Source organism: Diorhabda carinulata, chromosome 12 (assembly GCF_026250575.1).
Source record: "Diorhabda carinulata isolate Delta chromosome 12, icDioCari1.1, whole genome shotgun sequence".
NCBI lineage: Eukaryota > Metazoa > Arthropoda > Insecta > Coleoptera > Chrysomelidae > Diorhabda > Diorhabda carinulata.
In genome coordinates, this window is record NC_079471.1 from 8,633,220 (window position 1) to 8,659,097 (window position 25,878).

Consider the following 25,878-nt stretch of genomic DNA (forward strand, 5'->3'; position numbering starts at 1 on the left):
TCTAGTTATAGGTGAATGGGGTAAATAATATTTAGTATTTAGTTACAATTTATTTAGCATGTTTATTGACAGTTATTGAGGATATAACTATATTACCTATTTACTGTTTTCAGGGAGGACAACACATGGGAGCCAGAGGAGAATTTAGATTGTCCAGATTTAATAGCAGCTTATGAAGCACAATTTGAATTAACTTCTACAGCAGAAGACTCAGATAAATCGAAAAGGAAAAATATAACTGAAGATAACAGAGCTAGAGGTTTTGATAGAGGACTGGACCCGGCTAAAATTGTTGGGGCAACAGATGCAAGTGGTGAACTGATGTTTTTAATGATGTGGAAAAACTGCAAAGAAGCTGATTTAGTTCCAGCCAACCAAGTAAATGCCAGGTGTCCAGAAGTTGTTATCAATTATTACGAGAATAAAAAACAGTGGTACAGCAAAAGTCCTGTTATTGAATTAGATTAAGGTAAAAATAAAGAACTATTTCAAACTTACATTTCAATTATTTCAATTTAGTCTAATAATAATCATTCTTTTGTATTTAATAATCATTAAATATTTCTTAATAGTTGCTAGAAACAGAAAAACAAGCAAATAATAGTGAACATATTTTTCTAATTTAAAATCTATCTAAGATCAGTAAGTAATAAGAAATTACTTACAAAAGTATTATTATGGATTAAACTTTGTTCTTACACCTAGGGTTACTACTTGAGATAACTTCTTAAGGGAATTAAAAAAGGTATTCAGAGTATTTTGAGAGTAGAAATTGAGACATCTGTTTGACCTACTCTTCAAGTAAGATAAAAGCATGTGTAAAGAAAACTGTATACTTCCATTTATACTTAGATGACTTCGTTTCCATCGAGTAAAAGAGGGAGCGTTGTAGGCACCTATATACAATTCAGAGAATCCAGAACTTCTTTTATGGACTTAAGAAACATAAAACAAACTTTTATAATTTGACATCATGTAAATGGTAACTAGAGAATAATTGTTTGTATGTATGCAATGGATAATATTTATAAGTTGATTTGAATTGTTCTCCAATATTACGTTTAGTGGAAAGTAGAGCTAGAGTAAAAAAATATTAGAGAAATGAAATATAACTGAGATAGGTATCAGGGACATAGCCACATCCGTTTCAAAGATATGGGCCTCCTAACTACAGGCAAGAGCGATCCTGGCCCTATCTTTGGGAGGGGACTTTTAGATATTTAAAAGTTATTTGTTAGGATCTGGCATATGAAATACAAATTGATAGTAATATGAAAAGCAAGTCACATGGTGATGATGTTCTGGTTATCGAAGCTATAAAATGCAGAGACCACACACATCAAGCTTTCTGCAAGTTGTTTAAAGCTTAAAAAAAGGTATAACATATTTCCAATGGTACTGCACGATAATAGTAAATTGCATAAAAAGGGTGATATCATGAACTTAGCCAAATACCGATCCATAAGTTTGCTCTCCAATTTGTATAAGCTCTTTATACATATTATCACGATCCGGTTGAGATATAAATGGGATCTTTTTCAGCCCCAAGAACAGGCAGGGTATGATACAAATGATCATTTGAAAGGTATCAAAACACTCATGAAGAAAAGTGTAGGATATAACAAATCCCTGACTCTGGTGTCCATAGACTCTGAAAAGGAGTTTAATATAGGAAATCAACACAAAACTCGTGACAGCTTTGGCCGACTATATAATAGAATACAGGTATATATCAATTATTAATAGAAACATGTATATGACAACCCAAAAAGTATGTATGAGACTTGACAACAACACCACTGTGTTATATCACCAAAACTGTTCCTAGATATGTTATTTATCCAATGTTTACTTGCCTATTTGACTAGTTTTGGTGTTTACCAAGTTTGACGCAAGTTGTGTTGTCTACGGCCACAAGTTGCTAACAAGTTTCAAGTTTCCTGACTGTATCTACGCTTAGAGAACTTCCGAGAAGTTGTTTGATTATATAAAAGAATCTTTTGATAGCTTCTGGTGTTTCAGTTTCCATCGAAACATTACCTTGACTACATGCGGTTAATTTATGTTTATTACAACTTTCAAGCAGAGTTTCATTAACACAAATTGATAAGTGGCTAATCAACACGTAAATTGGCATGTTGAAAACGGTCCGTTTTGTTTAGAGGTAGATGTATTGATGGTTTTCTGATATTTGGCTTGCTATTGTATAGACTACCTTAAGAAGTGAAGGATACTCAACTTTTCAAGGGTGGTCAAGTCGGTATTTAGAGAGATACTTGTTTTAATGGTTGTACAGACTTGTTAATGGATGATAAAAATACCCCATTAAGAAAAATTAGTAGAATATTCTTTTAACATCTTATTCCACATTTCACATTGTCTCTTCAATGCTGGACTTGGGTATACTTGGGACTAAAAAGACCCCGAATTTCCATCAATCACCATCACAAGAACTTACCTCATCTATACCTTGGAGAGAATTTTTATGGATTAGGTTATAGTTGGAATCCCAGCATGTTACAGTAATGTTTCCTCAAAATGTTTTACTTGATATTTGGGCAGTTAAAAAGGAAATGAAATAAAACACAAATTTGTCAAATCGTTAACTCTTTTTATTTACCCTAGTCTTTTATTACACTAGTAGGATAATATAAGTGAAATGGAACAATTCAAATAACTTACAAAATACGAAGCAAATCTTTTGAATTTTCATAAAATTTGTAAATTGACTAGAGTTAGAGAAACATATTTAGGAATGCATTTCAACATTATATACAACTTGTCATATCAACAAGGTATCTTGCAACATTACATTAAACTTGAATAAAAAAATAAATTGACAAATATTATGAGCAATGAATGTATTAGATCTCATATTGGTCGCTGCAAAACATTACCTTGCTCAATTACATCAGTATCGGTCGTTAATATAATTTTCGCATGCAGTTATTTATTAGTATCCATTAAAAATTTGATCCAAATAGTTATAGATATCCAGAGAATATTAATTTCAATATAGAATCGAGAATCATTTATTATTTGTTGATATTACTGGAAAAAAATAATTTTACAATGATATCTGAAAATTATATTAACCGTATGGTGAGATTAGAGAATTTTTGGAATTATTGGGGATACTCATATCAAAAGCAATGTTTACAAGCACAAAATACCATCCAAATGTTTTCCAGTATATTAGTAGAGATATATGATGAAGATAATATAAAAGTAAGAATAGGTTCAAATATATAGGTAGTGATTATTTTTCAAATTTCTGTTTCGTTTCTTTTTACTTAGTTATCGTTTTTCGTTTTATCTCATCTCTATTCTTTTAATTAAGTACCCCAGTGTAATGTTCATGCCAGTCGACGACATCTCGCAAAGAATAGAAATATTAAGATTAAAATATACAAAAATTCTAAAATACGAACGGAAAAAGTGTAAAGAGGAAGAGAAGTTTAATGATGTAGAAAGTAAAAAACAGATGAAAATTAAATAGAGAAGATCGAAAAACTATTTGAAGAGGATTAAAAAATATGAATACGAAAAAAAAAATTATAAAAATAGCATGTAGAGGGATAGTAAAAGCAACCAAAAACTATTATAACAAGTGATAAAATAAAGTAAAAAAATAATGTAATAAATATTGACAAAAAATACTGGGCGGAATAAAAATTTCTAACAATATACAAAAGGAGAGAAATTGACATACGAAACTAATGATATAGTAATCAAAATTTTCGAAAATATTGATGAAATATAATATAATACCTAGAAAGAGAGAAAAAAATAAATAGAACATACTGTACTAGGTGGTACACTCACAATTAATTCGATATTCAGAAACCAAAGACAAACAGTTTAATTTCTCTGAAGACGATAATTTATTTATCGAAACGCGCATAACACATAATTGTGAGTGTTATAAACAGTATGTTATGACTATATAGAGCAATAATATTTAAATTACTTTGTAGTTCATTCACTATATTGCAACAATAGTTCAAAATAGGGATGGTACGCTAAATTCCAACTCGGGAATAAATAACTGCAAGGAAAAAAATCATTTTGTAATGTTGATATTAATTTGTTGTAGGCAGTATTTCGCCCGAATTGTTATCAATACTTAAAGCGAGTCATTTTTTATTATCTAGCACAAATGAAATAGTTCTATTGCACTAATGATAAATTAATAAAATAATATTGCTTAAATATGAACTTGCACCTTGTTATACAGATAAGAAATATACATTTTAGCTATAAGGAGCGTGATTCTTTACAAATAATTTACCATTTTTACACAATATACATAAATGCTGAATATCTTCAGTGCTTTCTTCAAAAATTGTAAACAAAAACGAAATATTGTAACATACCATTCAGCTTGCTACGTTTTTCTCAAACATTTTCAATATACCTTTGATCAAGTAATGTGGCTGAGTAGTCACTTCTGATTTATTTATTCTAACATTCGAGATAAGAAATTAATTTGTTATAGACCTACCAGTCCATTCGAAGAATTTAACAAAACTCCAGTTTCGTTGCTAAATCGTACTCTATCACTCTAAAACTAAATTCAGTAAAATTTGTGGTGATCTTCTTCATATTCACTGGTAAGTTTTTATATCTTTTTAACGTTGCTAATTATTTATATAATACTCACAAAATTCCAGTTATCTCCATTAATTTCTTTTTGTTTTAAGCAAATTTTGTATAATAGTTTTCATGTAAATTCGCATTTTTTATTTATTTGGGTAACAGAACTAATAGAATAGAACAGATTCCTTTTTGGTTATATTTTAAGAAATATAAATTGAGTTTTTTTATATGTTGGAGCATACGCTTCTTTTTATTCAAAACTGTTCTACCTACTCGTTCCTTCTTTAGTAATTTCCATCTGTGTTTCCGTTCCCTTTCTCATTTTATATTTAGTTTCACGGTTGCCAGATTGGGAGTTCAACCACACCTAAAGGATTCAACCACGAAAAAAAGATTGCAGCCTCTCAACTTAATTCCCAGTTGTTGGAGTTGAATTGAATTTGTTCGTTTGTGGTATACCGGTCGAGTCCATTAGACGTGGTTGAACGTCAAATTGTAAATTTCACAATAATTGACTCTAATACAAAACTGGATCACCTATTTACCTATTCTTCTCTTATTAAATTAAAAAGTAATAAAATTCGCATCAACTGCGGTATCCAAAAGAGCACAACGAATAAAAGCAGTTATAAATTAAAAACAAACTTAAATTTCTATATATTAAAGATATAGGACTTATTTATGGAAAGACAGGATGGTTGCAGTCCTTAACTAAATTCCCAGCTATTGGGAGTTGAATTTGTTGGTTTGTTTGTGGTGACCCGGTTGGGTCCTTTAGGTTTGGTTGAACTTTAAACTGGCAGCCGTACTGCGGAAAAAAATAAAATGAGGAAGGAAACGGGAACGCAGATGGAAATTACTTAACACGGAACGAGTAGGTAGAACCGATTTGAATAAGAAGGAGCTTAAGTTCTAACTATAAAAAAAACTGAATTTATATTTTTTTAAATATAACAAAACAAAAATCTGATCTATTCTATTCGTTCTGTTCCCCAAATAAATAGAAAATACGAATTTGCTTAAAACAAAAAATAAATTAATAGAGATAAATGGAATTTTATGAGCATTATATACATATATACCAGTGAATATATAGAATATGACCACAAATTTCACTAAATTTACTTTGATTTAACACTTTTAGTGTGTAGAAAGATAGAGGACGATTTAGCAACGAAACTGGAGTTTTATTGAATTCTTCGCATGGAGTGGGAGGTCGATAACAAATTAATTTCTTCGAAAACTTGATTGTTAGAATAAATAAATTAGAAGTGACTACTGTGCCACAATACGTGAGAAAGGAATATTCAAAATGGAAATTGTAACAAACCGAATGGCATGTTACAATATATAAATGATTGAGAAATCGCCTTGTGAAAGTACCTTTAACGATATATCAACAATTTGACCTAAAAATAAAGGTTAACATATAAATGGTACCACCATTACCATAGATTAAAGACTCCTTTGATAAGCACCGCCTATGTATCATTTTGTATTGCTTGTATGGGAACGAGAACTTTGTACAAATACCGCCTATGCTGAATGAACATATTTAATTGTTTCTCAATTTTCTCTAACTCGCTATTCGATGTACAAAAAGTTGACAAGACATTAGGTATTTTTAATGTGTACACAACCGACCATATACCTTTTTAAGAAGAATCGGTAAATGAAGACCATCGTGCAAGGCTGAATTCAGGGAGCGGGCAAAATGACACATAAATAACATAAATTTTCCGACTTTCTTTTTATGTTTCTTAATTCATTTACCAATTGATTAATTATGTGGCATATCATATTTTATGGTAAAAACAATATTAGAAACTATAAGAAGCGTAATTTTGATGTTAATGATTTTTGCCTTGCAGCCGTCGACCCGCTGAGGTTCTATAGTTTCTTTCAGAAATGTATAGAGCAATAAAAACTCATTAGGTATGCAAAGGGACCACAGAGTGACCCAACGAATATTTAATAGTTTGGCATTGATTTCATTGTACAAAATTTGTTTTATCAAGTGCAGGTAGTACCACCCGGGTTATTGCTATCCATTCACAAACACTGAAAATAGTGTGCCAAAGGCGTGCCGGTAGGATACTCGTAAAAAGGAAATAATCTTATTTCAACAGAATAAAAATTAGGCATTATGTACATAGTATTAGGTACACTTATTAAACATACAAAAATACATTACACAGAAATTAAATTATAAAAAATCATAATATTTTTCGTCATCTGAGGAACTGTCATCTCCTCTTGACGTTATAATTAACGGGTCGACGGTCCAATCGATCAAGTAGTCAAGATCCCACATTTTCTCCTTTTCTTTAATGACATGACTGGACTGGTTTTCGCCAGTTCTCTGGTGTCACCTCCTTAATGGCTTGGTAAAACAGTAACTTAACGTCTTTCATTTTGAATGTCGTGTTGTGTCTTGCTACAAATCCTCTCACTTGCGCCCATATAAGTTCAATAGGATTTAGTTCGCAATGATGTGGCGGTGTGCGCAGCACAGTTACACTATGTTTTTCTGCTATATCTTCCACGGCGTATTTCATAAAACGATGTTTGTGTTAATTTGCTATAGCTAATAGTTCTTTTTTTATCAAATTTCTTGTTTTCTCCAAGATGAAGTTGGAGTCTTCTCTATGCGTCAAGAATGATAACTTGCGTTATCCATAACTACTATTGAATCAGCAGGAAGATATTTTATCATTTCACCAAAATAGTCTTCAAAAACATCCGAATCAATGTCCTCGTGGTAATCTCCCGTATGGCGCTACTGAAAGGTTAGCAAACCTTCTTTTAAAAATCCCTCTTCGCTTCCAAAATGGACGATTATTAGTCTTTTCCCTTCACCTATAGGCACCGTAATACCCGTTGACAGGCCTTGCATGAAAGCTTGGGGAGTACTGGTTATATTTTTGTTTTGCCACATTTTTGGTACTGTATAACCTTCATTAATCCACGTCTCATCAAGATAAAAGATTTTCTTCTGCTCTGTTCTGTACTGCTTTATACTTCTTGAGTATTTTCGTCGCCAGCAAACAAATTCATCGCTTTCCAGTAAAAGTGCTTTACGGTTATGCTTTTCCCAGGCAAAATCCATATTTCTCAAAGTGGTTCATAAAAATTTTTTAGTTATCAACGGAATACTGTCATCCAGGCCAAGCTCCATTAAAATTTTATCTAGGGTGGGTATTTCTTTTTTAAAATGAAGAGAGTGAACTTTTCTTCGAATTACACTTTTGTTGTCTTCTTCAAAGACTTTTACTTGTCTGCCTGGACTTTTCTTGGGAGGTTCCACTTGGCCTGCTATCTTTCTCCCCCGCAATAATTTAAAAACGGTGGACTTTCCAACTCCAGTCATTCGGGAACATCGGTCAACAGTTTCATGTACAGTAAATTTCGGGTAATCGTATTTTATGCAATCGTGTACATTTAAAATAATAAGTTTTTCATTCACTGATAGTGGTGAATTATTGGAACATCTTTTCGTTGGTGTAAATGTCGCCATTTTATTACCAATCTTATAATACTGTGAACACTATTATACGGCTTAACAGCAAATATTGATGCGTTAAACTAAACAAATATACTTATAAAGGTCTAAAAATTTTGGGTAAGGCACCATTGCCCTTACGGCGCATGGTTAAGCCGAATCTGAAATAGGGTTGGAATTAGGCAGAGGCACTAATAGAAGGTTAACTGGTACCTGTTAAACGCAAAACGTAACTGTATAATCTACTACCTAAGTAACCCTACAGAATATTTCAAGACCTTCACCGAAATTGAGCCGAACTGGACGGAATTCCTCATTTTATTGCTCTATACATTTCTGAAATAGACTATAAGTACACGTTGTCGTGGGGAGCAGCAAATTGTGGACAACCCTGAGGCGGCAAATCTTCAAATCCGCCTCTGCCCTGGTGTCACGACGTTCTGAGAGATCTTTTTATCATTTTTTGAGTTAAGAAGTTTAGGTTTGATTGTTTTAATTTTCATTACAGTGACGGGTGTCTTTAAAGTGTAACTTTCAAATAAATGATTAAATATATTTTCCCCCTAAGAAACCATTTCATTTGAAATTGTATCAGAAAAATAGTAGTTACTAGTTACAGTGTTGCAAAATTAGTGAAGCTGGGGAGTATTTTGTAAAGAGCGTTGAAAGGAATATTAAAAATGAGATAAAAATATTTGTTAACGAATATTGATACAAATAGGATTAATGATTAATAAACTCAGAAAATTAACAACTGTCGATCTAAATGTTCATATTCAAATACATATTTATTCGTACAAATAGGAACAATTCAGAAAAAAATACTATCAATTCATATTTTTAGTGTGGAAATTATTCAAATAATTGCCATAGAGCCTAGCATAAATATATCCTTGAGGGAAAGAGAGAATAGTGACGTGTGTCCCAACGTGGAGCTCACGCCCCACAGGGGGTCGATTTGAAAATAGATTCAACACAAGTTAAACCGTTTTGCTTTGGGCCATTCAAATGAAATGCTATTTCGGTGCTCAATTGGAAGAAAAACGTAAATTCTTAAATGATTGCGGCCAATAAATATTATAATTTCGTTTGACGTGACCAAAATATTAACTGGGTTTTTGGCGTCGTCAAGTTAACCTCCCTGCGCAAGACGGCAGTCTCCGCGAGGACCCCCGTTCTCTAAATAACGCAGTTGTTCGTATCTGGATCGAAGAACTTCAATTTATGAAGAAAGTAAACTGAGGCGACTCTTAAATAATTTGTAGTCCGATGATGTCAAGCAAAAAAATCATTTCGCAGGGGCACCACCTGACTCGGAAGGAGTTGTGTCAAACAAGTGACGCTGTGAGCCAAGAACAGTCTCAAACGTCACGGGTCATATTCAAGTTTCTTTATTGAACGATTCAATTCTTTTATTATTATATGTTATCTATCAGAATTGGACCGTCAATGATTGGAAACGGGTTCTGTTCTTTGATGAAACTAGATTTAGCCTTAAAGCTCCAGATGAACGTGAGCATGTCTGGCGAAGACTAGGAGAAAGGTTTGTCAGCTGTAAGATCCCTCCTAAAGTGCCTTTTGGTGGTGGTTCTAAAATACTTTGGGGAGGAATTTGCTTCGATGCTCATACGTACGAGATCTAGGAATGCCCAACATTACTGTTTTGTTCCGTTTGTTGGGTCTAATTTTTTATTTATGCAAGACAACGCTTTATTCAATATGGATTAAGGAAATTGAGTACTACGAAAATCTAAGAAAGACTATTAGATGGCCTAAAAAGGTTTCGTTACATATTATGGAGATATATATACACAATGCTCACAAAATTTTTCAAAATTAACTTCTAAAATAAAACTGATCAAGTTCGTCGTCGCGTTGATTGGAGAAGAGATTCAACCAGTTTCGAAAAAATGAAATTGCAAGAACCTCATTATTTAGGGAGTCTACCAACTACCGAAAAAAAGCAGCGCCGACAAAGCCATGTCGTATATGTATCCAAGGAAAAAAATCTCAGAGAAACGCGTTATTTCTGTCCAGCATTTGAAGAAAAGCCAGCCCTTTGTGTAGAAGATTGCTTTAAGAAGTTCCACAAACAATAAAATATTATTTTATTTCGTGAATTTGAACTAATTTTTATAATTATATTTTTTGTTCGTTTTTTAATACATTTTCTGTTCATGCAAGCCAACATCGATTTTTTGTTTTTTTCCCTGAAGCCATCTATCGATATTAGCACTTATATATTCCGAGTTTAATCGTGGCTGCACAAAAATGGCAAGTAAACACCGGACGAGATAACTCTTAGTTGGCGTCCTAGAAAAGAAAGCAACCTACGAGTTATCTCGTAGTTGGCAGTCAACGTGTTAATTTTGCTTTCGAATTATATTGTCCAAATCTAGGGAGTCTGTAATCTACTTCAGTTTTAATTCCCTTTTATACAAATAGCTGTTGATAAATTGTTCAAATAAATAGTGAAAATGACATGAGCCACTGCAAGCTCTTTAAGCAAAACATTAGATGTACAAATAGAATAAATTTTAGTAAGAGATAAACAATGGCATGTTTTTTTTTAAACAGAAAGTCAGTAAATCATAATGATATCAACTTATGCTAGATTCGATCAGTTCTTTTATTTTCTATTATATACTTCTGCTTGTTAACAAGTCTCGACAAGAAATTTCTTTCTTCAAGAGTAAAATTGGTTCTTAGTGTTCCATTTCTTTAAAATAAATTTCGCCAACAAGAAATCAATAAAAATTGTCACAGACCGGAAACCAAATAGAGTTGTCAGAGCTCAATAGAGTAATTGATTGGTTATTAAGATAAAGTTTGGGAAAGACAAAATGAAAACCAAAACAATGCCCATAGAAATTTCATAATTTTTTCACTTAATTCGTGGTTTAATTTATTACGTTCGTACCAAACTGTTATTTAATATATTTCTTTTCTAAAATTAGAGAGTAATAAATCATTCAACTGTACACCCCAATTTTTTTCTCCATAGACATTTATTAAATCAAAACTTGATGACATGCAACAGTTCATGAAAAACTACACTCACTGGTAAAATAATTCACTCGGGGCCGGTTTATCAATTGCAATGTTTATCATGTAGTTGAATATCCATCGGATAATATTAACCTGTAGGTAAAGTCCCATGGTTTTGTTTCTACACATTATCCACAAGTTTAGCAACTGATGAATAAGGAATGTTGGCAAAAGTGATAAATAAATACACTCAACTGCAAAAAAACTGGACACTTCATATTTTTCTTGTTAAAAGCTAATTTCAACAAAGTGTTTTTGTGGGTATTCTAGTTATTACAAAGAATGATAGGGTCTAAGTCCATTTCATTAATCCCTCTAGGATTAGTAAATAATTAGATAAAACTCAGATTTGATTTATTTGTCTTGAAATTGATTTATCTGTCGGACTTATTCTAAACTGTAAATAGTTTTTCGCACATTTAAACATCTTTAATTTAATAACCAAGTCTTTTCTGTTAATAGACATGTTTTTTTTATTTTGGTTCAGAATAATGGTTATTTTAAATGATGACATAGCCCGAGCTGATGCCTTGGCAAGAGAAGGCCGGAGCCTGCGGTACATTACCGAAACGCTTGGGGTTGCGAAGTCTACCATTCACGATGCACTCCGGCGTCTCCAAGAGATTGGTAGCTACGATAGGAGGGCCGGCAATTGGCGACCAAGGGCAACAACCGCAGTAGACGCTAGATTTATTACGCTGTCGGTATTGAGAGACCGATATTTAACGACTCCTAAAGTTCGGGAAAGACTTAAAGTGGTTCGAAATACACGTGTAAGTTCAGACACAGTACGGCGGAGAGTGAAATCGTATCAAGGCGACCCCAGGGCCCCAACTCCTGGAAAGGCATCGAAGAGAAAGGCGATTATTTACCGATCAGTATTCTCATTGGACTCGGGAGCAATGGGGAACAGTTTTATTGACGGATGAGTCTCGATTTGGTCTATACCACTCAGACGATCGAGACAAAGTGTGGAGACGACCAAGGGAGCGATTTGCTCAATGTGCTATTCGTGGATCACGGCCTATTGAAAGGAGATCAGTTATGGTTTGGGGTGGAATTAATTTCCACGGAGGTACATCGAGGAAGTCCTCCTAGAGGTTATAATTCAATTTGCTCCATTTATTGGTGAGCGATTAATTTTAATGCAGGATAATGCTCCTCCACATCCCGCCAGAATTGTTACCGAATATTTGGAGCAAGTGGGAATCAGTTGTGGACTGGCCTGAACGATCTCCCGATATGAATCTCATAGAACATTTTTGGGATAATTTAGGGAGGCGTGTTAGACGTCGTCATCTTCCTCCTAGTGACTTAAATCAGCTCCACATTGCTTTTTGAGAAGAATGGGATGCTATGACGTTGAAGTACGTTCACAATTTAATTTCTTCGATGCCTGACAGGGTTAGAGCCATTAGCCGTAATACTCGCTATTAGAATTACATAAATTATTAGAAAACCTAATAAATATGCAGAATATTTTCTTTATTTTGTATTTTTTTGTAAATAATCAATAAAAAATATTCACTTCCATATACCAACAAACATATTGTACGCTATGAAATTTTATTTAAACTTTGGTTCATTGATCAATGATCATCATTTATTTTTTAATTTGATATGTTGGATTTTTTTGATTACTTATTGGATATTGATCTTTTGAATTCCTTCAACACGAAAGGAGGCCTTAAGTAATGAGGAAAAGAGTGGATAATTTTGAGAAATGGGATGAGCATGAATTTCATGCTAGGTTCGATCAGTTCATTTATTTTCTATAATATTCTTCTGCTTATTAGCAAGTCTCAGCAGTAAATTTCTCACTTCGAGAGAAAAATTGCTTCTTAAAGTAAGTAATTTCCATTTTTTTTTTAAATAAGTTTGGCTCACAAGAAACCAATAAAAATTGTCTAAGCTTACACAGACCGGAAACCGAATACATTTAAAAAAAAAACAACATTTAGATTCAGATGCCAAACCTCAAACTGTTGATCTATCTTCCAGTTAAGTGGCTTATCTGACTGTTGGACGTAAGAGATGATTATCTCGAAATTTAACCAATATCATAGAAAGAATAAGGTACGAAGAAAGCTTAGTTATATTTTGGGCCGGTTCAATCCAGTTTTTAAGAAGAAATGAGCGATATTGCCGCCCAAATTAAGTGATCGGTCATAATTAGAAAAGAAAGATAGTTACTTGATCGATTTTTCGTTTTTCAATCCTATTTATGGAAAGTAAAGTACCATAGAGCCCCCCTTCCGATCGATTAAGTGGAAAATTAGTCAACTTTTAAAATGTCTCAATTAATTGTTTAAGTTAACTACTAACAACGGATAGATTTTTTGCACATAAGTGGGGTAAAATATTGTTAATCTCAAAATGTATGTTTCCTTGTGTATTATATTTGAAGAGGGAAAACTACATGGCGACATCAAAAATTACTGGTGCCACCTATATCCAATATAGTTTATTCTTTGCTTAGTTATTAGATTAGATTAGACCAACAGATGAAAGTTATTCTGTTGTCGAAAAACCCAATTTTCAATAATAACTGACAGTTAAGATTTATCTCACAGATAAATTGTAATTGATAAACCAGGCCTCCAACTTGATGATATCTGATTATTAATCCATTTTAAAGTTAACCTGATTAATTTTTTCTAATACGCCAGAGAAACTTACTTATTCGAAAAAATTCCCGAGGGGTGAGTTGGGGGAGTAGAGGAATGAAAGGGAGCGCATCCGGAGGGGGAAGTCCCCAAGTTTGTTCCCCCTCTAGCCAGTTGCCATCATGCTCTGGTCGAGAGAGCAACGGGCATTCACCGTTTCTAACAATCGCTTAATTGTTGCCAGACAACGTGCCTTCCGCACTCGTTTTTAAATTCTTCCTCGCATACTTCTTCCCGTAATTCAATTTTGTCGTGGGTTACCTCATTTCGGGAGTGCGGAAGTATCGCTAAACCCAGACTTGGACATCAAAGGACCACCACAACTCCGGAAAATGTCGAAAGAGTGAAGCAGTCTCTTCGGCGGTACGCTCGCAAACATTCAGCTGTTCTGGTAATTTCTGACACCATTGTTCGACGAATTTTCCATGAAGACCTTCATTTTCATCCCTATAAATTGGCTGTTGTGCAAGAATTGACTGAACGCGATTTTGTTGCCCGTCAAAATGCATGTGAAGTGCTGCTTGACAACCTGCTTCAAGATGCGGTCGTTTTTTTCAGTGACGAGGCACACTTTCACATTTCGGGATGCGTCAACAAATAAAACATGCGTTATTGGAGTGGTGAAAATCAGCGTGAATTTCACAGGAAGCCACTTCATTGCGAACGAGTTACTGTCTGGTGTGCGATATCGGTAATGGGAATAATTGGTCATTATTTTTTTGAACAAAACGAACTTGCAGTTACCGTGAATGCACTTGTTACAATAACATGATCGAGAAATTTTTTCTTCCTCAAACAAATGAATGTTAGGGTTTAACACATGTCATTTTCAGCACTGATTGATAAAAAAATACTTGGGACATTGTATTCTCAAATAAAAAATAATTAAAACAAAATCTGAAGTACTATTGTTTTTATTGACCTTTCAAATAAGTAAGTTTCTCTGGCGCACCCTATATAGAATATCGCATATATAGTGTCATAAGTCAAAAAAACGAGTAATAATCGTTTGAAGTTAATTCTAACGTTATTTTTCATTTTTCGGATGATAACTCAAAAACTGACGAAGTTACTGCAATGGCAGCTAGTTACGTGACATAATTTGAGATAAGATGTCTAGTACCAATAGTACTATCAAAGAGATTTTGTAATTTTTTGAGTTATGACACTATTTGAACGGAGGTGCGATACTATAAATGTTTGGAATTTTAAGAAAATTGGACGTCCTTTATTTTTTAAAGAGTAGTAAAGTCTATTAATATACTTTTAACATCACATGCTGCCACTAGTCCAACATTCATAATTACATTGTTAAGTACACGTTTCGATAACAAAATTATCGTCCTCTGAAGGTGAACTGAAACTTACCAACTTGACCTATTTAGAAATACTAAATTTTTCTGCTAATAAACCTTTTCCATTAGGAAACTCAGGAAAAATTAGCTCTGGTACTGTTTATATAAATTGATTGGAAAATATATTTATTTTAAGATTAGTTTATAAATACAAGACTTTGAAACCATTATGAAGTAATCCTAATGATCGAATACTGGATTTGGAAAAGATTCACGAAATTAGTGACAAGAAGTATGTTGGGCAAACAAAGAGATCTGTTTGTGCCCGTTTTAAAGAGCACCTATCTCAATTCAAATATGGAGCATGCTGGTCGCTCATATGTGAAATTATTGAACAATATATCCAACTCAAGCATTTTGAAGTATTGAGACTATTAAATTTAAGAATAATTTAACTAGGAACAAAGGACTTATTCCTTAATAATTAAGAAGAAGAATAATAATTAAGAAAATTTAGTTTATATAAGTATTCAAGCAAGTTTCAGTATACCTTCGTTCTCTGAAGACGATAATTTGGTCATCGAAACGCGAGTCAGACAGTGTAGTTGTAGCAGTAAATAGTGTATTCGGTACGAATATCAATTACGGTTCAAGAAATTCCAGCTTAACGAATGACCCATGTACTAAAAGAGTAAAAAGTAAAATTTTACAAAACTCAAAAACCCAAATGGTATTGACACATATGTAGGAAAGAAAAAAACGTTACCACAAAGATTAATAACAGATTGATTACTACTCAAAATACGACCGAAAGGTAAAAAAAATTGAAATATCTAACAAATAAAAGAAAAGAATGAAAATTTACTAGTAATGTAAAAAACATCAGGACCTAAACTAAGACAATAAGAACTAATCTAGCCAATAAACAGATCCGCATAAAATAGTTTCATTTTTTCTTATAAATATGATATCAAGTTGAATTTTACACATATAAAAGATGATTCAGTCAGTTTAATAAAAAAACTTTATTCATATCTTCAAAAATAATAATACTGTATATTTTCATTTCCGAACATTCAGATAAATTGATATAACAAATATAATTTTTGCTATCTCAAATCCAAAATAACATATTAGAATTATTTGTTTTACAATTTATAAAATTTAAATAATACAATATTCAACTTATTTTTGTATGTCAAATTTGTATCCCATATACAACAGATATTATTCGGATGGTGCTAAAACTGTATGCAAAGTAATGACCAGGGAAGAATCCTTAAAATATTTTATTAAGCTCCTTGATCTGTGGAGGTTCCGCTCCAGATATACCCCAAGAAAATTTATAGTCCTACCTATTAGCAAAGATAGAAGATACTTGCAAATTACCAATAGAAACAGTAATATTTTTCCAAACCTCTAGAATTTCCATACTTTCCTATATAAACTAATGAACTCAATAACTTATGTGAACAGGAAAATCATAAAAATAGAAAGAACTTTATAGTAGAACCAATAACTGATTACACATAATGTTATAAGTATTCGACCTCCTGTATATATGGTTTTAAGGGCATAAGGCAATAAATTGATGTTGACAAAAAGTCCTTGTCTTCGTTTCAATGTTTCTATAAATAAAACTAGGTCGAAAAAATTCAACCGAATATGAATTACTGCTTTACATGATTGAACTCCTCGACACTAGCTCAAATCGACCTTTATACCGAAGTGAAACATAACAAGATATATAACCTGTACCCGATTCAGATTCCTTACATCACGGAGTACAAGAAAGGCCTTATAGTCCAACAATGTCGTGATGTCAACTGTATTGTATACGTCTACTTCATTGACAACAGCAAAGCATTTGACAAAGCCACAAACGATAAGCTAATTGAAAAGATATCTGAATGATTATTTAATAAATTTTGTCAATAAATTTACATATCGGTTAGTCCTTAATTTTCGCCAAGTTTGTGGAAAACATTTAATAAATAAAATATTCAGTGAATAAAATACTTTTATTATATTTTTTTATAAACTGACTGAGGGGATCGAATACTTCTGACGTTGTGCGTAATAGTACCTGAATAATATCATTTTAGGCAACAAAATTCTATTTTAAAAGCTCAGCGTGTACAAAATGAGTTTATATAAAACAGCACAGATGGCCTTATAGGCCCATAGCTTTTAAGTCTCTCCACTGCTTTTCTCAAACTCTTTTTGTTCACAACCGCATCGCTATCCCTAACTTCTGTGAGTCTTCCTTATATACATCTAGCCATTTTAGACGCCCTCTTCTTCTTTTTGCACCTTTTCCACTTGTTAAGGCTCTTTTTACCTACCTTTTTTTTTCAATTTTGGCCATATGCCCCAACCAATGCAGTTTTTTGCCCTCACTATATAGCCGATCCCTGCCTGACCATATAACCTTTTAATCTCAGCATTCGTTCTTCTTCTCCATTCATCTTGTGTCACTCGTGTCTCTCAAAAAATGTTTCTAACACTACTCTCTCCCATACAATTTACAGAAATTAAATAAACTTCGCAAAAAAAAAAGAAAAAAATATTAAGTTATGTGAAATATGAATTTAAATTTTACAACCAAAAGATGGGGCAACATAAATATATTAGAGACAAAAAATCTTATCTGCATTTCCCTGGAGGTGTAAAAATTGTACAACTATCGGAGCTTAAATGTCTGTATACAAAGAAGATAAGGATACCTCCAACTGTAATGTTTTAATTCAAAGACAAATTTTGATGATGATAATCTGGTGAACCTGAAATTATGATGTTACCTTATACTAGCTGTAAGAAGTTCTTGAAACGTTTCATGTAACTCTATAATATGCAACAGGTAACCTCTAATAATAAATTTCAATCGCAATAAGCGCGTTGACACTTTTATCTATCAAAATATATATTGATAAATAATTTTAAAAAATCACTATTAGCTCAATATTTCTTAATACCAAATGAATTTTTTTTAATCTGTCAAGACTGTAGAGCCTCTAAAAAAATATTGGAAATAGCTATTGTTTATTTCCTACTGAAACGCAAGTTGAAGTAGATAATAAAACTATCGAAACAGAAACCCAAAAATACTGATACAGATAACAATAATTTAAGAGAAGCCATTTTACATTATTACAACATATTAAAAAATCTAGAGATTTAAGTATTTTAACCAGTTACACATGTTTCGAATCTATTACAATTATTATGAAAAATATTTGAATTTCTTTATATTCAAAAATATACATATCAGATACCAACCATATGAATATCACAATTCATCAACACTCTCTACATAAAAAACTATTTAAACGAGTTCTTTTCATCATCAAATCAAACTTAAAGAGTTATTGATATTTGAATAAATACCGAATGAAGTATTCAATAATTTCGAACCTAAACTATGAAGTAGTAGGAACAAAAAGGAAAATATATTTTTTTCATAGATCATACTATAAACCATTCGTTACGTATACGAAACACTTAGTGTAAAAGCAATAAAAATAAGGTTAATATGTATCTAACATAATAGTTTCTTTTAATAATATACAATAATATATTTCAATTTTCCTAGTTTTATAATAAAAATTAAAATATTAAACATTTTATCTACTTACTAACCAAAACTCAAAAACAATTTCTGTCTTGTAAAGAACAACCCTCCGTGGATGTTTCAATTTTTTTGGTTATTCTTTCCTTATAAACCAATTTAATTTGGAACTAACTTTATGCTTAAATCATTTCTGGAGTTTCTTGCTATAGGCTAATTTTGGATCCAGTTGATTTTGACCTTTTTTTTAACATATGTTTACTGAGGAAATATATTTTTGCTTGGTGGACGTTTTGAAATCAAAACTGAGATTTTATTTAAACTTTGGAATGAAGTGGAAGTCGACAACACTTCGTTGTGCCTTATTGTTATTGCTTTCAAATAGGTAATTTGCTTCGACCGCTAAAATGACCATAATTGAGAATGCTTTAGAATAAATTTTATATAAAAAGTTGCGACCAAATCTAATTTATTATACCCGTCTTTGAACTATAAACCATACTGCAAGCTAATTAGAATATATTACAAAACAAAAAATAATGTAACGAAATTTATTTGAAAAAGTAAAAACTGCAGATGATTCCAAACACTCTTTATACCAACTACACTTATTCTGGAAACCTCTTCACCAGTTCGGATACAGTAGCCGTTTGATAGAATTGGGCATATAGACTCATTTTACAAAATCAAAACTGTCTCCAAATCAAATATTTTGAACTAACAAGGTCTTAACTTAACTCTTTAAAAATTCAGAATAAAAGTGGATAAATATTTACAGAATAGCAGACATATCACAAAGAGGTGATATATAGCAGCAAATAATGAAATAAATACAAATAGTATGCAATTAAAATCAAAGTAAAATTTTAGATGGCACAATTCGGACATAAAAGGAAAAGTAAAGATAAGTGGAAAAAATCTAGCTAAAAGGATTTTATATTGAGAAAAGAACATTGTCCACCTTTTTTATGTGAACAACGTACAAATACTGGAAGCTATAAATTATATTCAAACATATACTCAGTAACGGAGGAGAACAAATGAAAAAACAAATTGATCAACTTATCGAGACAATCTGGAAACAAAACAAAATCCCAGAGGAGTGGAATACTGTAGTAATTATACCTATATAGAAATAAACAATGGATTCAAACTAGGCGACTCGATCTCTCCCTGTTTAATATTAATATAGAGAACGTAATGAGCAAAAAAATAAATAATAAAAATATTATAACAAACCACATATATACAAGCAGTAGCAAACGCAGACGATTTAACAATATTGGCTAATACAAAAGAAGAACTAATAAAGGCAATCAACAAATTGGAAACAGAAGCAGGAAAAGTTGGTCTAGAAATAAACCAAAAAAAACCAAATACATGAAGATAGCAAAACACGACGAAACCAAAATGAACCACCTATGGACAAAGAATTAGGTATCCTCTTTCAATTATATAGGAATAATAGGACACACATCTGAAGAAAGAATGAGAGGGAGAATACAAAAAGGGTATCGAACATTTGGAGAAAATAAAAAGTTACTCAAAAGCAAGAGTATTAGTTAGAAAACAAAATAAAAATATATAAAATATTAATAAGACCAGTGATTGCGTACGTCATGGAAACAACTGTCATAATTAAAAAGGAAGAAGAGGACCTGAAGATAATCGATAGAAAAATACTGAGAACTATACTCGGACCACATATTACAGGAGATGAGAAATAAAATGGAAGAAATATAAAGAAATAGAAGAACTGGGAGAAGAAAATATAATAAGGTATGTAAAAGCACAAAGAGGAAATTAGGCAGGACACATCATGCCAAGGAAACCAACAGAAATGGTGATAAGGATAACACAATGGATATAGCGCTTGGGACGCTAGCCATAATACAAGGGATTAAATGGCATGATGATGATACTCAGTAACGAGACTTATTAAATGTGTCTGGATGTAGATAAGTCAGTCCTGAATTCTTCACATAATAGATGATGCACCCTCGTGTTATGTCAAACCAAACTGTACGAGTACTAAGATGAGGCAGCCCCAGTATGGGACGCGAAAATGTCGTGTGTGTACTCTGACGATTATACCCCCAATCAGCTTTTATGTCTGTACTCCTGAAACATTTTTACAAACTCTGACAATACAAAAACCACACCAGCACCAAAGTGTGTACGAGTAAGTACTAGGAATATGCACTTGCGCTAGATGTCTCCACTAGATTCTCTGTCTGGTGCTACTACTTCCACATCGAGCACTCCTAGTGCCTTAGCGAGCGTTTTATTCGCAAAATTAAATAGAAAATATCTCGGACGGTTGGTTGTGTAAAAATACATTATTACATCCACGTATAGATAGTGAAGTGAGAACCAAAAAGAAATTGGACAACAAACTATAAAATTGTTAGATAAGCTCTATAGTCTAAAAGCTAGAGCCGGAATTTCACAATGATCGTAATACATTCATTTGGTGTCGTTAGTTACATTCCCAAGCAGGCTGACATACTAGTGAATACAGGGGGTAGTTCCGAGGGGTGAAAGTGGGGGATAATAAACGATCGATAATATGCCTGAAAATTTGTCATTGGCATAACTAAAAAGAATACCAAAGGGGTGTCACATCAGTGGATACATAGGGGATGGCAGACCAGGGTAAAAAGGGTCAAATTTTGGGAAAAAACAATCCGTAATATGTTAGCCTTCTTTACTATGATCCCTTAGTAGTGTAAATCCAAAACTGGTGGATACAGTTTTTTTTTCATATTTATGTAAACAATTTTTATATTCAATGTTTGTTCTCGATTAATACATTTTTTATTGATATATTGAAGCACTGTTTATATAAATAAGAAAAAAACAAACAAATTGAGACCGTATAAGTTAAAATCGAACGAGTGGTACCGATGTACGAGAGCCCTTATATGATGAGAACGCTCTAGATAGAAGACATTTAACCCCGCATAGCAGCCCTCTGTATCCACCAAGGTGTCAGCCCTTTTGTATTTAGATTACTAAGGGATCAACTATTTTGTAGTAAAAATATCTGACATATTACTGAGAGTTTTTTTCCAAAATTTGACCATCTTTACCATTGTCGGCCAACCCATATGTATGCACTAACTTATCAGCCTTTTGGTATTCCTTTTAGTTATGGCAAGTACTATATCTTGACAAATTTCAAGACATGTTATCGATCGTTTATTTTTCCCGAAAATTGACCACTTTCACCCGTCTGAAATACCCCCTGTATCCACTAAGGTGTCAGTCTGCTTGGGAATGTAACTAACGACACCAAATGAATGTTTAACCATGGAAAAATCCATATTACCGATCATTGTGAAATTCTAGCTCTAGCTCTCCCACAAATATTAGTAATAAGTAAGTATAAACCTCAACCATATTAGGTAAACATTCAATGGTTATCCTCAAATTTTAGCGCGTGTCCTCTTGTTTCTAACAAAAAGGCACTTTCGTGTGGGTTAATATATATTTTTACGATATTGCAGTGAACAATTGTATGTGTTTCAAACTTTAACATATGATAGTTTTGCTATGCTTACATACAATGCACCGTAGAAACTTTTATTAGTTCCGTGAAACTAGTAACTTGAAAAAAAGAGCTCGTTTATTTTGTTCTAACATATCGATTACACAAAGTGCTATAAATTCACATTTTTGTATAGAACTTTTCAAACATATGTAGATACGAGTCGAAAACGTATTTTTTTATTAGAAAGCAAATTTCTGAAGCAGTTGGTGATACTGAGTACCAGTACAGCAACAGATTCATTTACGTGCGCGTTTTGGTAACAAAGTTATCAGGATCTACTGATTACCTTTGCTATCTGGTAACTTTATTATTGGAATTAGTGGTAACTTAATTATTGGAACGCATATCAGACAATGTAAGTGAAAGACTTCGTGGGTGTATGTATTAAGTTTATTTAAAATTGAGTTATTACATTGGCTGATAAGTTCCGGATTTGACATTTGGCACCACAAATGTGCTTTTTGGTAACTAGTAACCTTCCAAATGGGATGTGTCAACATCGAACAATTACACTATATTGGTCTTAAAATTGATGAATTTGAAACAGTAATTTGGACATTTACTGTAATTATTTTGTCAAAATAGTACATTTACTACAATTTTGTATTAAATCTAAAAAAAGGGTAAGAAAAAGTATCCTGTTACCATTAATATTGTGTTAGTTATCTTTCAAATATAAAAACTATTTCGGTATAATCATATATTATGTTGAAAAAGTAGTACTTCGTTCCGTACCTATTTTATTAAAAATAGTTTCAACTGCATCTACACTTAATTGAACAGTTTAATGGCCCCCAGCTACAAAATGTTTGTATTGAGTACCCGAAAAGAGCTAATATCTTAAAATAATAAAGATAATTAGCGAGAAAAGTATTTTTTACAATTTCAAAATTAAATAAATGTTTAAAACAAGTTTGGAATATATTAAAATTTAACTTACATCATACAAATAGATTTTTCATAGTTACAGTTGATTTCATTTTTAGAATCAGATTTATTTGTACTCTACACGAATTATTATTTCGACTTTACTTACCTATCAATTTTAGCACGTTCATTTAAAATTAAATAAAGTAGTCTTTTGTTATTTTAAATAGTTGAAACAATAAAACTTTTTTTTTATTGTGTTAAGTTTTGATAGATGCAGAAAGTCGACGAACAATAACAAATCTCGCAATTCCCATATATTTCATAATCAGAAATGTTAACTACTCATATAAAAACAAAATGAATGTGATAAAACACTCATTTACACATTTTAAAAATTTAGACACATAATTTAGACTTTAACACGTTCACTGATGTTCAGAAACTGAATAAAGTGAATGGATCATAGTTATTTGATTTGTACCCAATATACGGGTAAATGCGATTAGCTCTTCAACTTAAAAAGTTCCTCTAACATCGGGTATCATAGTCAGGAGATACCTCGCCTATGAAAGCATAATTAAAAATAAATAAAAAAATTCTATTTAATGACACTAAAGCACCTTCCTAATGTATGTGCATTGCAATTCAAAAAACGAAAAGAAATAACAGCAAGTATTTAATGATCTATACATTGTAGATACTTATCAACAAGATTATTTTTTAATTGATACTTGTGGATGATAAATATTACAAAACAATGAATTCTTAAATTATTTATGTTCTACACTTCTACGTATGACTGTAATCAATTTCTCAATATAAAAACTAAAAAGAAATCATTTTTTCTAATGCTAATTTAGCAAAATACAAAAATCACAAAATTTGGTCAACTACTACTCCAATTTGAGATTTATCCCTTGTTTGTTATTCGGCTTTGTTGATACCATTGTTTCCTATGCTGTAATATCCATTTGTTACTGATTTTCTGATGTTTTCACTTCTTTCTCGATCTTTCAATATATGGTATCCAAGAGTTGTTTGGTTTTCAATATTTCTGGCTTTGTTTCTAATATAAAGGTCATTAGAGGTCTGTTTGTTGCTTTGTAAATTCATGCCTTTGTTTCTTGTTTTAGGTGTTTAATACATTCTGAAGACATTCCGCAACCTTATTTACTACTTTGCCTCTTATCTCGTCTTCTACGTCTCCACAAAGTACTTGAATTTCATTTGCAGTGCTTCTGGATGGACTGAGTAGCCTAATGGTACTGTTGTTGGTCCCAAGTCCGGAACAAAAAGGAGGGTTGGGTTGGCAACCTACCCTCCAGAAAACAGATAACTAGCTCAAAGTACCGATATTAAGCCTGGGATTGGAATAATGCTCCCAGTAGATGATTTACTAAAATCGGTATTGTTGAATGACAAAAAGAATTCATAGGAATGTATAGGCCAAGAATCAAATTCACCGAATCGATAGGAACCTACCCACTAGGTAGACATCTCGTGAAAATTAGTATGAAAACAGCAGCGAATGCAGGTTTTGTGGAGAAGCAGGTGAAACATCGGAACATATAGGTTCTGCATGCCCTGGGACAGCAGACAATCATAGAAAGCGGTAAATTAACCTCCTAGAAGCCGTCTTAAATAATAGGCATTAATTACAAATTAATGTTCTAAGAGTGAGTTACATTGTAATTATTCAAGTATGTTCATTGAATACATTAGTTATGTTTACTTAGAGAAAAACGTTGTTTTCAATAAGATTATTTTTATTGTGAAACAATTGTACAAGTTGAGCAGTTTTTATCTATAAATATGAAGATGTATGTTTATCAGAAGAAGTCAAAGTAAAGTAAAAGTTAAGATATAGTCTTTAGAAGTTAAAATAATTCTTCACTTTTAAATAAATTTGTGATTTTAAAATAAAATTTTAGAAACCGAAAACGTAATTAGTGTATTAAGAGATGTAGTCTAAATACCTGGCTCTAGCACATACAACAGATCTCTTTACAATTTTAAAATTAAAATAAAATAAAAATACTAGTTACAAGTTACGGTTCTATAAGACATTATTTATATATTAAGTGGAATTATCGTATTACTTAAATTCGATTATTTTGATTAATGAAATGTATGGGAATACGAATATCTCACAATTAGAAGTGCGACACTTGTGCTAACAATTCATTAAAACCTGAACGATAACTTGAAAATGAGACCTTTCATTATATTTATGAGGGTTTTTCAAATTCACACTAGAAAAATAACGTTCTTACATGACCTCTAAGGAATACCGGGACATCCATGAGGTTTTACGTTGCATTTATTCTATTTACAAAAATCACACTAAAATCACTTGTATGTCATATAGTCTATATGTGTTACATAAAAAATGAATCACTGGTTCAGTTCTTTATCATTCTAATGAAAAAAATGTATAATTAATTCAGGTTGATGCCAAGGTGTAACAAAAGTCAAAACTTGAATTTTCTTGGCACGAAAATATCATAGCTTCAATTTTTTTCTATTAATTAAAAATATTTATTGGATAACTATAAAATTACTTTTTAAGTAACACATACTGGACAAATGGTACACCATACTTTGAAAATACTTAACAACTTTAGAATACAGATTCAGCAGACCTAGAAAGATGGATAGGGTGAGATGGACTGCGCGCCAGACGTTTCTTTGGCAACTTCTCTAGAATGTTGAGTAACCTTATAAAATCGGGTCTATCGTTTGAATGGAAAGACCAGCACAGCATCAATATATCCTGT

The 25,878-nt window shown here is 32.2% G+C and overlaps 2 protein-coding genes across 9 annotated transcripts in view; one reads left to right on the plus strand and one right to left on the minus strand.

Moving 5' to 3' along the window:
• Positions 1-24,252, plus strand: part of LOC130899833 (uncharacterized) — a 37,199-nt gene extending 12,947 nt beyond the window's left edge. For 2 of the 5 annotated variants that reach the window (XM_057809981.1, XM_057809984.1), the window contains exon 4: positions 114-497. In XM_057809981.1, the coding sequence (XP_057665964.1) occupies positions 114-468 (355 nt within the window). In that variant the 3' untranslated portion in view covers positions 469-497. Of the gene's footprint in view, positions 1-113; positions 4,614-5,743; positions 8,673-11,636; positions 15,353-24,234 lie in introns of those variants that run through there. The other 3 variants (XR_009060097.1, XM_057809983.1, XM_057809982.1) reach the window with 3 other exon arrangements.
• The window catches only part of LOC130899831 (kinase suppressor of Ras 2), a 55,412-nt gene that overhangs the window by 7,036 nt on the left and 22,498 nt on the right, over positions 1-25,878 (minus strand). For 2 of the 4 annotated variants that reach the window (XM_057809976.1, XM_057809978.1), the window contains exon 14: positions 17,409-25,874. The exons of the other annotated variants lie outside the window; for them this stretch is intronic. In XM_057809976.1, the coding sequence (XP_057665959.1) occupies positions 25,722-25,874 (153 nt within the window). In that variant the 3' untranslated portion in view covers positions 17,409-25,721. Of the gene's footprint in view, positions 1-17,408; positions 25,875-25,878 lie in introns of those variants that run through there. 4 annotated transcript variants of the gene reach the window in all.